General features: G+C 39.1%; 1 protein-coding gene across 1 annotated transcript; it reads right to left on the reverse strand.

Annotated features, from left to right (window-relative positions):
- Positions 1–1127: 1127 nt before the first annotated feature.
- LOC110544228 (vomeronasal type-2 receptor 116-like) lies at positions 1128–8161 on the reverse strand. Its single transcript, XM_060366212.1, is given in 5 exon segments — positions 1128–1225; positions 1228–1369; positions 2574–3386; positions 3654–3939; positions 7965–8161. Coding segments are annotated over 5 exon segments (1536 nt in total).
- Positions 8162–12371: the final 4210 nt, after the last annotated feature.

Below are 12371 nucleotides of genomic sequence, written 5' to 3' on the forward strand. Positions count from 1 at the left end.
TAATGTTGCTGGGTATAATTACTGTTTTTGCCAATTACTATTGGCAGTGATGTCTCTAAAAGTTTGAAATATATCACTGTTACTCTCCTCCTTTAAGGATGTCCATAGTAGAATCTGCTGTTATACAGATTGGCCTTTGTATAACACAGTCTTCTGTCCTGTAGACTCCAATTTTATATCTTTCTTACAAAATAATTTTAAAGTTAAATTTGTCAATGGGTCTTTCTTTTCTGATGTTGAGTGTTTGGTATTTAAATGACTATTTTATCGTGAGGGTGACATATTTCACTGAAAAACTACCACTGCATTTAGCTGGATATTGTGTTGATAACTTGAGGGTGTCCTTCTCCTCTTGTGCCCATGGTCTGTAAATTTGATCTTTTAATCATAACCTCTTCGTCTCCTATGTTTTAAAATCTTCTGTACTTTTTTATCTCTGTCATACTTTGATTTTCTAATACTTATGTATAATCTTCAAGCTTTTTCACCTGTCTTCATCTATTAGTTTTCTCTTGGTGAGATATTTTTTAATTTTATTTCAGCTTATTTAGTTTACATTCCAAGGATGCCACTCCCTTCTCACTTCTGAGTCCCTCCTCCCTCTTCTTCCACTGTGCACTCTCACTTCCCCCCTCCAGAAAATGGGAGTCCCCTTTCTCCATACTAACCCTACTCAGCACATCAAGTCACAATCTTACTGAGCATATTCTCCTCCATTTGGCCAAGCAAGGCAGTGCTCCTGGAGGAAGTGATCCATATGCAGGCAACAAAGTCCATGTTAGAAATAGCTCCCAAAACACACTCTCCAGGATCCCACATGAAGATTAAAATGCCCATTGGATTTTCCAGGAAATGATATCAATGAGTGATCAAAAATAGTTTTATATTCTTACTAAAAAATAAAACAAGTTCGGAGACTATTAAATATCCTGTATGTGTTGCACGTTTAAAATCTGCAAAGAAATAAAAATATCACATCCAAATAATAAAATAAGTAACATAAATATAGGAAGCTAGAAGTAGGTTATTTATGTAACAATTTATCTCATTTTTTTAAGTTAGAAGAAAGCATAAATGGAACCACTGAACACACATCATTTACTGCTATGTGATAGAATTCAGTACAGTTATTTAAGGCCCACCTGTCTATTTCCTGTGGCCCCCTCTATCAAGTCATGAGACAACTGGAGCTGTGGACCATGTGAAAAATATGGGCTAAACTTACTATCTTCACAGTAAGTCCACAGCCATGTTGGAAAATCCTAATGTGGAAGATGTCATACTCTTTCTGCAGTTTTTCTTTTCAGTTCATATTCATTTTGTCTCCAACAGTACTAGTGCAGTGGGTCTTTCTCAGGAAGAAGTATTTCTAAAAGACAGGCACCATTCTGTAGTCTGTATGTTCTTCCTTAGTGTGAGAAAATGTATTGTATTTCCATGTGAAAGATAAATTAATTGAAGGTATCCTGGGGGAAAATCTCAATGAAAGCAAAATGATAAATTAATTCATTCTAATGTTTGCAGAATTTTAGTTCTCTGAAAGGAAACTCAGAAACTCAATCATAGACATTCATGTAGACAGCAAACATACATGTGCAACACACACAAACAGACAGATATGTGGACACAGAGAAAGTCACATCCATACAGAGATTCACAAATAATATAGGCATACATTTATGCAGAGACATAGCAGCATACCTCCCTAGGCACACATGAACATACAGACACACACATACAGACACATGCAACCCAAACAGACATCTGAGTACAGAAACACATAGAACACATGCAGAGTTGTGCACAGACAAATACACCCTGAGAGACATAGTGAAATAGACAGACGTACCACGGAGACATTGACACAAAGAAAAATACAATATACAAAGATAGACAGACAAACAGACACACAACGTTTTTCTGTCTATACATACATATATATATATATATATATATATATATATATATATATATGAGAAACATTGACACACAGACACATTTTGGCTCGCATCCACAGACAGACAACAGAGAGTCAGCAGGACAGAAACACACACACACAACAGGTATACACATATAGAAACAAAAATACACAGTGAGAAACACACATTCAAACAAATGAACATACATCTATGCACTGAACTGAACCTCTTCTCTGTGTAATTACTCTCAGTCTTTGAGGAAGGTCCTCAGAGACTACAACTGGGACAGAATAAGTAGAGAAAACCATCTTTTTAACTTATTAACACAAAATTTGAAATTAGTGACCAAACACCCATCTTCTCATCACAGAGAAGAATAATGAGGAAGGACATATTATGTCTCTAATATTAGTACAGGTGTGATTATATTCAGGAGCTCTGTGGCAGAATCACTAATTTTCATTGAAAAATAGTGTATTCGATTCCACTGCATTTGTATTAGAGAACTGTCAAATCTCTAGACTTACTTTGTCAGAAGAAAACATGCTTAGAAATGTAGTGTGTTGGGGGGAACATTTCCTAGTCCACTCTAAGAGATCCTTAAAATCTATGGGATTGATGTGACCAGGTATCACTCAAAGAAAGGAACACTACCTTCAAGGAGCTAAATTCATGTCCTTTCCCATTGTCAATCAGCTGATCTTCTACCTGTTGAAGAAGCTTTTGATGAATGACATTGGCCACAGCATACACAGCATTATATAAGTCATAACTGCTATCACTAAAGGCCATGTCAAATGTCTGTTCCATTAGCCATTCCAATGAGGCATTGGATGAGCAGTTCCTCAGTGTCTTACAGTTAGCTGCTGAGTCTTCACAGTTGAAGTACATCCACTCCAGCCTTGCCAGATACTTGTCTGAGTATTTGAGAGGGTTCAATGTCTGGACAAAATTTTTAAAACCAGAAATCTTCCCATGGTGTTGTGCAAAAGCAAGATTCCCATGGAATGAGTCAAGTGTGAAGTCTCTCTGACTTGTAGTGACATCCCACTGTGAGGTGGTGACCCATATTCTCTGTATACCTCGAGATTCCCACATTCTGAAGCTCACAGCTAGAGTACTGTCTGTGTCACCATAAATGATAACCACATTTGCAGATGATGTCATGATTTGGTTGTAGTACACTTCAGCTCTTGACATGTATAGCTGTGTGTTGCCTGGGATCATGTTCACAAAGGCCAAGCAGACTGTATTTTTTTCCATCTCTGTTCTCAAATATGAGAGGAATTGGATACTTTGATCATTGTCTGAAATGGCTAGCCCAACCCAGTTCCAGCTGAAGTAAAGTAAGAAGGAGACCATGGCCAGAACAAGAGATGAATCCCCATGGGCCATCTGATACAGATAGGGAAATTGTTCATGATCACTCAGGATAAGTTGGTAAGGTCCATAAGTAAGCTGAAGAGCCTAGGACATGGAAAGCAGCATAAGGAAGCATGCACTTCTAAGAACTTGGAAACAGTTCTAGAAATTCTCCTAAGCTTTTACTTCTTCCTTTATCCCCATTTCACACAAGGAAATATAGGAACCCCATCGATTCTTTGAATAATACTTTGAACTACATAGACCGACATATGGCCATTAAAGCCAGCCTTTTCTTTACACGCTTTTTAATACCTCGTTAAAACCACCAATGCAGACAATTTCATTAATTTCCACCCAACAAAATCTCACCTGCTGAGATGCGAAGTGGCACATGAGAGTCTGAAATAACAGAGATGCTGCCCAATTTGGTCCTATAAGGAATATATTACACTTCATATCTTGGCCACAGTCATAATTAGAAATAAAATTATGATTTTGTTCAGAAAGAGGAATGAGACTGTATATTTGTGACAAGCTTTGGCAATGTGGTAATTGAAATACTAAGGACTTATTTGGCAAAAGATCAGGGTTTCTGTTGATTTCATCCATTGAAAAAGCCAAGGCTAGAGCAAACTGTTGGTTTTCAGCTGGTGTTCTGTAAAAGGGTACAATAATCATTATGTTCAGAAATCTCTATATGAAAATTTGCAGTCAATATAATGACTATTCCATACTTGTTGATATTGGACCCCACGCCAAAAATTTGGATCTAATGTCCTGTGTAGTGAGTTTGGGATGATGTAAGGATCTGGAAGCTTGCAAAAGCTAAAAAATTTCATGAGAGTTCATCTTCCATAAACAAACACCTTTGACAGTGTTTTCAGTCTGTGTTTATTGAGTGATTGCTCAGAAGGTAAACACAAGGGCATAGGCTTTAATCAAACAGCACTCATTTCACAATTATTCAGCAACAAGAAAAATAGACATGATGTGTATGCATTTATTTTAAAATTAACTGAAATTGTTGGGGTAGTGCAAGAATGACTGATGAAGGCAACATTTGCTGCTGTACTAACAATTGATTATAATTGTGGGAAATATATTTAACACATTCCTTCATATCTATCCTTATATTGATATCTTTGTAATTTATCTTTGGAAGCAGAAAATATTTTCAATGATTTATTTTCCAGTAAATCACACAGCATCGAGGTATTTTTAAAAAGATGTATGTCTGACTTTGGAAATCATCTGTCAATTTCTGAGAAAACTTGAAAAAGCTCTACCTGAAGACCTATCTATCCTTTTCCTGGTCTTATACCCAAAAGATGCTCTTCCATAGGACAAGGACATGTGCACAATTATGTTCATAGTAGCCTTATTCGTAATAGCCAGAATCCAGAGACAACTTAGATGATCCTGAACCAAAAAATCAATAAAGAAACTGTGTTACCAGAGGAGGACTTTGCAGCCAGTTCTGAAGATATCTGATAATACAGGATCAGATGAAAGGGGAGGAGGTCCTCCCCAATCAGTGGTCTTGGAAAGGGACAGGGAGGAGATGAGGGATGGAGGGAGAGTTTGGGTAGGAATGAGGGATCAGGATATAGCTGGGATACAGAGTTAATAAAATGTAACAAATAATAAAAAATAAAAATAAAAAAGAAACTGTGCTACATTTACACAATGAAATATGATTCACCTTCTAATCACAAGGAAATGATGAAATGTATAGGCAAATGAGTGGAAGTAGATAATCCTGAGTGAGGTAACCTAGACACAGAAAGACACACATGGTATGTACTCACTCATAAGCAGATTTTAGCCATAGAGTACAGGATAAACATACTTCACTTCACAGACCCAAACAAAATAAGTAACAAGTAGGACCCAAGTGAGGATTCTTAAATCTCATTTAGAAGGGAAAATAGAATAGACTGTAGAAGATGCTGGAGAGGAAGGAAGGTAGGAGAGGGAGTGTAGAATGTAGAGATCAGCCACTGGGAAAGTTGGGGTGGGAGGAGAGAGGACCTGTTGAGAGAAGAGAAACCATGGGTGGAGTCATCTCTCTCTACCAGGCTGGAGAAGTAAGACAGGGTAGGATTTTGGGAAATCATGGACTTGACTCTACCTGAGATTCATGCTACTGGACACAGAATCCTTATGTGGGGGAAAAATAACCCACCCAAAAAACCTTTGTTCCAAAAATTATCCACCCTACAAGAAGTGCAGGGGTAAAGAGGGTGCAGGGATTTAGTAAATGTGAGAGCAATGATTGGTCCATACTGACCCTAGCATAGCTGTTCCCTGCCAGGATCCATCCATCAGTGGATCAAAACTGATGCAGAGACCCACAGCCAAACATTGATTAAATTGTAGGGAGTCTTGTGGAAAAGTCGGGGGAGAGATAGATGGACCTGAATGTGACAGGAGGTCCACAAGAAGACCAACCAAGCCAAATAACCAGGGCTCAGACAGGCTTGAGGAAACAGAAGCACCAGAGAAGGACCATGTATAGCTAGGACCTATGCCGTGCAGAGTTGTAGCCCATGAGAAGCTCAGGCTTCTTGTGGGTTCCATATTAAGGGAACCAGTGGCTCTCTCTGACATGGACTCTCTTTCTTGCTTTTGATCACTTTCTCCTGTTGTGGCTGCTTTTTTAGGCCAGTGAAGAACAGGCTCAGTCCTGATGAGACTTGACAAGCTTTGGTGTGTTAGTAGGGGTCTCCCCTTCTCTGAGGAATGGAGGATGGTGGATGAAGAAAATGGAGGGAGGGTGGGATTAAGAGGAGAGGAAGGAGGATCTATGATTGGGAGGTAAAATGAATAATCAAATACCTTGATTTTGAAATATATATTTCTATATGCATCTTTGTGTGTGGACATAAGCAATGCTCATTAATCCATTATGAATGTAATTCATCCTATGCTTTTTGAATGTGTTTTTCTCTAGTCTAGTCTGGCTTCAAATGCTCACAGATATTCCTTCTCCAGATATGCATGAACAGGTTAAGGGTATGCACAAGCTTCTCAGTGTCCTGCAACTATTGCATTTCTACAAGGGGATAGGATTCATGCTTGATACATCTGAGCAATATATTTTCACATAAAAATATCTTTTTACTGACTCCAGCTACACCAACAGAACATTATCACCCTACTGAGAAATAGTAACTTCTGAAAATTGCAGGGAGGTTTGTATGTGCCAATTTTCCATGTCTTTAAAATGATAGGATATAAAGAGTAAAAGAGGTAGGAAATCTGTATGATATGTTTTTTAAAAAAATGGGTAAAATTCAGTTGGAATATAACATAACATTTTTCTTTCTCTTTATGAAAATTATAACTTATCCTGTCTCTTCCTAGTCTTTTCATATCATCTGACCAATAAATATCAATCATGTTCCTTTCTTTTGAATGGTTCATGCAAAGTTAAATAAAATTTATTTTCTACTTAGACATTGTACATTGTGGTGTCTGTCTACAAAATTAGAACATTTTACAATATGCTTTATTATCACGCAGTAATATTGTCTTTGAAAATTTCAGTAACACACAACAGGAATTTGAGACTACAAATTGTGTGACTCAAACATTATCTATGCTTAAGAAACATCAGTGTTTTTAGTTGCCAGAGTGTCCTAGTGGTCCAACGTACTGTGTTGGAAAACAACTACCAGAAATCCACAAAATCAAAAATGTGTACAGTAACCACATTGATAAAATAAGCAATTTCAGTTTGTAAAATTCCTGAAAGAGGAACATAAGAGGTAATATAAGTGATATAAGTGTCAGAGAATAAACAACTTGGACACAAAGAGAGAAGACACACCATTCTGCAATAATGGCAGAGATGAGCTTCTAGGAAACTCTATTCCTATTGTCAAGTATTGTTAACTATACATGTCACAAATGTGACTTAGGCAAGTGACAAGGGAAGTAAGTAGTCACCACTATTAGTGACAGCCTCACTTTTCAAACAAATTTACAGTCCAAACATTTCTTCTTTACTCTAAAGAGAGAGTGGAGAACTGAGCTTTGTAGTACTTAAAGGCCAGTGGCTGTGTATGTATACAAGTTAAGATGGAGGTATAAGAACATGTTTAAAGTTCATATCCGACAGATCTCCTATTTCCATTCTTGATGATGGTTCATAATACATGAATGACCACATGCAGAGCCTTTCAGGGAGTAACTGAACATCTATATGAAAGCTGTCTGTACTTAGGCGTGGCCCAAACATTACAGGTCCAGCACATGTATTAAAAGCTATAGAGGGACCGAAAAATGTCTCCACACCTCTATGGTTATTTAATTGTACTTTTTCTTGTTGATACTGATTGAAATAGTGTGGAGCATCTTTTTATAAGACAACACTGGCTACACTGCTTGGTAACTGTCAACAGGAGAGCTGTTTGCTGTGGATCATGGTAGACAGCCCTGTGTTCACTCAGCCTCTGGGTCTATAATACTGAGGCTAACTAATGGAAAAACAAAACACTCTATGGAGTAATTTAAAGTGATAAACAGCATTGAATCTCTAAAAGATTTTGGAATTGTTTCTTGGTGTTCACTGTGCGAGAACCAAAGAGGACTCAGAGCAATGCTTTATCCCTTATCTTCAGACCCCATGTGATATACTCATGACAGTATTTAAATGGAAAATACAAAAACACTTACAGTGTATTCAGGATGTTGCTGAAATACTCTTTTTCCACAGGTAAATGTACTGTCCTGAGGCAGAAAAAACAAACTGTCATTAAATCTCCATCCTTTCCTTCATTCTGCTTCACTCTCCAAAAGCAGCTGGAAGGAATGAAACTGGCCACGAGAAGTGGAATATGCAGAAGCAAGTAGAATAAAATCAAAGTGAACATCTTTGTCCTACTGTAAGCCTGGGAAATGTGGCCTGAAAAGTGTCTTGCAAATCAGCATATCACGTGGGCACTCTCGTCTTCCTACCTGCTTTTATTTTTCTGTGCAAGCGAGAGGCTACTTGCACATTCGTGGTTCCTTTTTCCCCCAAGGTCCTTCCTGAATCCTGGAGGAAACTTTGATACTCTCTTTCCTGGAGCTCATCATCTGAAATCCACAGTCCGTGTGATAAACATGAGGTAATAAATAACTATGACAATAGTTCACTCTTTTGTTCCATGACATCATTCAAATTTGTGGACATTGATACCCCAGGCAGAGCCATTTTGAGACAATTTGGTCTCAGAACTATCTTACAAATCTGTTTATGTGAACAGCATTAGACATTGTATCATTGCAGTTTCTTAGATGATCCACAATGAAAGATAAATTATCAATTCAGGAGGGACATACAAAAATGCTAATGATTTCAAGCTGAGCATTGTGTCATCAAATCCATGTGATAGAAAGGCAGCCTCTTGTGTGCTCCATCTGAGATCCACAGAGCATTCACGCTAAAGAATATGTCACACCAGTGACAAGTACAGAAAACCTAAACAAAACCTGTGTCTCCAGTGTCTGAAGAATTAATAGTCAGGTGAAATCCAGAAAGTTTGAGACCTCTATATCCACAATCATCCTGGTCCTCACAGAACCACAGTTCATTTACCTGTTAAATATTGATTGAATGTATGACATTTTATGAAAGACCTGGAGGTGACAGGAGCTCAAAAAGCAGACCAACAGTGCAAACAAATAAACAAACAAACAAATAAACAATACCCCCCCAAAACCTACCAAAAACCCAAGCCAAACATACCCTTGGGCCCTGTGGGATCACCACAGACTGATACACCAACTAAGGACCGTGCATGGAGAGGACCTAAAAACCCTGCTCAGATGTAGCCCAGAGCTTGTCTCCAAGTGGGTTCCCTAGTAAGGGAATCAGTGCTGTCGCTGGCATGAACTCTGTGGCAGGCTCTCTGATCACTTCCCCTTGGGGTGTGTAGCCTTGCCAGGTAACAGAGAGAGACAATGCAGTCAGTCCTGTCAATTCCTGGTAGGCTAGGGTCAGATAGAAGTGGAAGAGATCCTCCTCAATCAGCGGTCTAGGAGAGGGGCATGGAGGGAGAATAGGGAGGGAGGGTGGGATTGGAGGAGAATAGGGATGTGGACACAGCTGGGATACAAAGTGAATAAATTGTAATAAATAATAGATTAAAATTTTCAAAAAATTCATCAATATCCAGAGAGCATTAGAGTCCTTGGTGCATAATTTTAAATATTAATTATGACTCATCACTCCACAAACAGATATATTATTAATGAAAAACTACATTAAATATTTAGTTCTAACACATGATCTCTCTCCTAGAACTTCAGTTCTCACACATCAATACCTTGGAATGGCCCATTTCTTGTACTTCCTCTTTGTTTTCCAACATTGCTTTTTGCTTTTTTTTTTTCATTCCAGAAATGGCTGTATAGAATGCTTGTGCAGAATATTCTATAATCAGGTAATAATCTGGAGACAACCTGAGTGTGCTGTTAAAACTCTTCATGTGTCGTTTTCCTACTCATCATTCTTGGTTGCATTCTAGAATCTGCATTGCCATTGTAAGCGGGCAATGATGATACTGTTTCCCATTTCCATGCTACTCCATCCCCATTTCCTCAAGGCCCTTGCAATTCTCAAATAATGCTTGTCCTATTTTATTTGTGTAAAAATGTGTATGTCTCTCACACACAGAGTGTTATACACACACAGATACAAGACTCTGTTGAAGGTTGAGTCTGTGATTATTCTGACTTTCTCAAATCTGACTCTTTAGCTTAACATGATGACTTCCTGTTCCATGCTCAGGAATGATAGCATTTAAATTTTTTCAGCTTGAAGACAACTCCATCATTTATATATTGACCCCATGTGCTTTTCTTCTGAATTCAAATAGGTCTAAGAGAAGTCTGGACAGAAGAATTGCATTTGTTTAATTTAGTCTTTGGTTTCTGAAATTTACAGTTTACATAGAATCCAATGTTTAAAGTTTCATATGATCAGTTGTATGATTTAGTTTAAAACCACATTGTGTATAACATTTAATGAAATTTTCAGAATTGTAAGATTGTATTGCAAATACCAAAAATGAGAATATACATAAGAAAGTAAAACCACCAAATATCAGATGGTCTGTTTTCTTTATGTACTCATCTGTTGAGAAGCATCCAGGCTGATTTAATATCTTGCATTTTATGAATAATGCTGAAATAAACTTGGCAGACAAGTGTCTGAGTGCTATGCTGACTTACCTACATTCAATATGTTCCATGAGAGGTGTGGGTGGAGCATAAGATACTTCCCTCCTCTTTCGCACAGCCATCTTGCCGAGATTTCTCAGGTCAGAGCTGACTGCCTGGTGTCTGCAGCGGCTGAGGCAGGGCTCCTAGCCCCTTAGTCATAACTGCCAGCTGTTTGTGTCTTGGAGTCCCAGATCTGGGGCTCCATCCTCCCAGAGTCCCACTTGTGCTAGCAGCCATACTGACTCTGCAGGGTCTCTCAGACACTCACTGTATGGCCCGCCCAAACCATCGATGACAGATAACATGCTACATACCCACCAAACCCCAGCAGACCAGCCTTACAAACTAGGCACAGTGGGCACTGGGCCTTCCATTCCTGGAGAGCACAGTGGAGGGCCCCCAGGACTTCCCAGAAGGCATCTGGATCCGCATCCCAGTTTCCAGCTGCAGCTGGACTTCCTAACGTGGTAGCTGCAGCAGCACTGAGCTGGAAGAGGGCATCAGGCCTCCTGCATTAGACCAAGCAGGGCCGAACCAGAGAGTAGAGAGCCTGGATACCCCGATCCTTGCCGATGTGACCTGCTTGAGAGTGAGTGTGCCCTTGAGTGTCTGCAGAGACCCAGATGCAGGGTCCTTCTAAACTAGAAGCCAGGCATTGGATCCCTCCCACCCACATAGTCACTGTGGGAAACAGAGGGTCTCTTGGGACATTGAAGCCCTGCACTGCAGGTCCAACTGAGGAGTTAAGGTAATTAAAAATACCGGAAATTGTGTGGTGAATATCACCAGCGCCTGCTACATATACAGTGCATGCACAAATAAACCCCCAAAACCTTCAAGGCAGAGCCCCTCCCACACACTCAAGGGCTCAACATTCTCTTTCACTCTGTCCCTCAAGGCACACTTCCACACACACTTACACACACACACACACATACACACACACACACACCTTTATTTGCCCTTTTGCACTCATGGACTTTCTTCCCAGAGGTACAGCTAAAGCACCAACACACACGCTGAGGTCACAGGACCTCTCTCAGCTTCCTGAAAAGAGACACAGTACCAGTCTGAACTGCAGAAACCAGAAACAAATAAGAAAGATTTCAGATAAGCCAAAGGCTAGGGGTAGGCAAAAGAAAACATCCAACAGAAATCCAACACCATGGCTTCATCAGCAACCCCCCAAATTGATAGATACTCCAATTCATCAGAAGCACAGGAAAATGACTTTAAAGCTATGCTTACCCAATTATTTGAGGCTCATAAAGAGGAAGCAAACAAATCTCTCAGAGCAATACCCATGCAAATTCAGATAGTTAAAGACGAACTGAATAGATCCATCAAAGTTTTGGCCAGTCAATTGGAGGCAAAGAAAGAAGAAATGAACAAAGTTCTCAAAGAAACACAGGCACATATAGCCAAAGAAATAGGGGCACAAGTAGAGATACAATTAGTGGCATATAGAGAGTAAATGAACAGATAATAGAGACCATCTTAGAGAGACAGGAATCCACATTCAAACAGATGAAGGAATGGAGCAAAGCATAAAAACAGATTTAGAATCAATAAAGAAAACAAAAACTGAGAAAACCCTGGACCTGGAGAACTTAGAGAAAAGATCACAAACCACAAAGGTAAGCATCACCAACAGAATACAAGGGATGGAAGAGAGAATCTCTGGTGCTGAAGATACACTCACAGAAACTGATAATTCTCTCTCTCTCAAAAAAGTAAAATCAGAAAAGTCCCAAAAACAAAATATCCAAGAAATCAAGGAAGCCATGAAAACTAAGAATAATAGGAGTTGATGAAAAAGAAGACTCCAGGTTCCCAGGTCCAGAAAATATTTTCAAGAAAATCATAGGAGAAAAT

This window comes from Meriones unguiculatus, chromosome 14 (assembly GCF_030254825.1).
Source record: "Meriones unguiculatus strain TT.TT164.6M chromosome 14, Bangor_MerUng_6.1, whole genome shotgun sequence".
NCBI lineage: Eukaryota > Metazoa > Chordata > Mammalia > Rodentia > Muridae > Meriones > Meriones unguiculatus.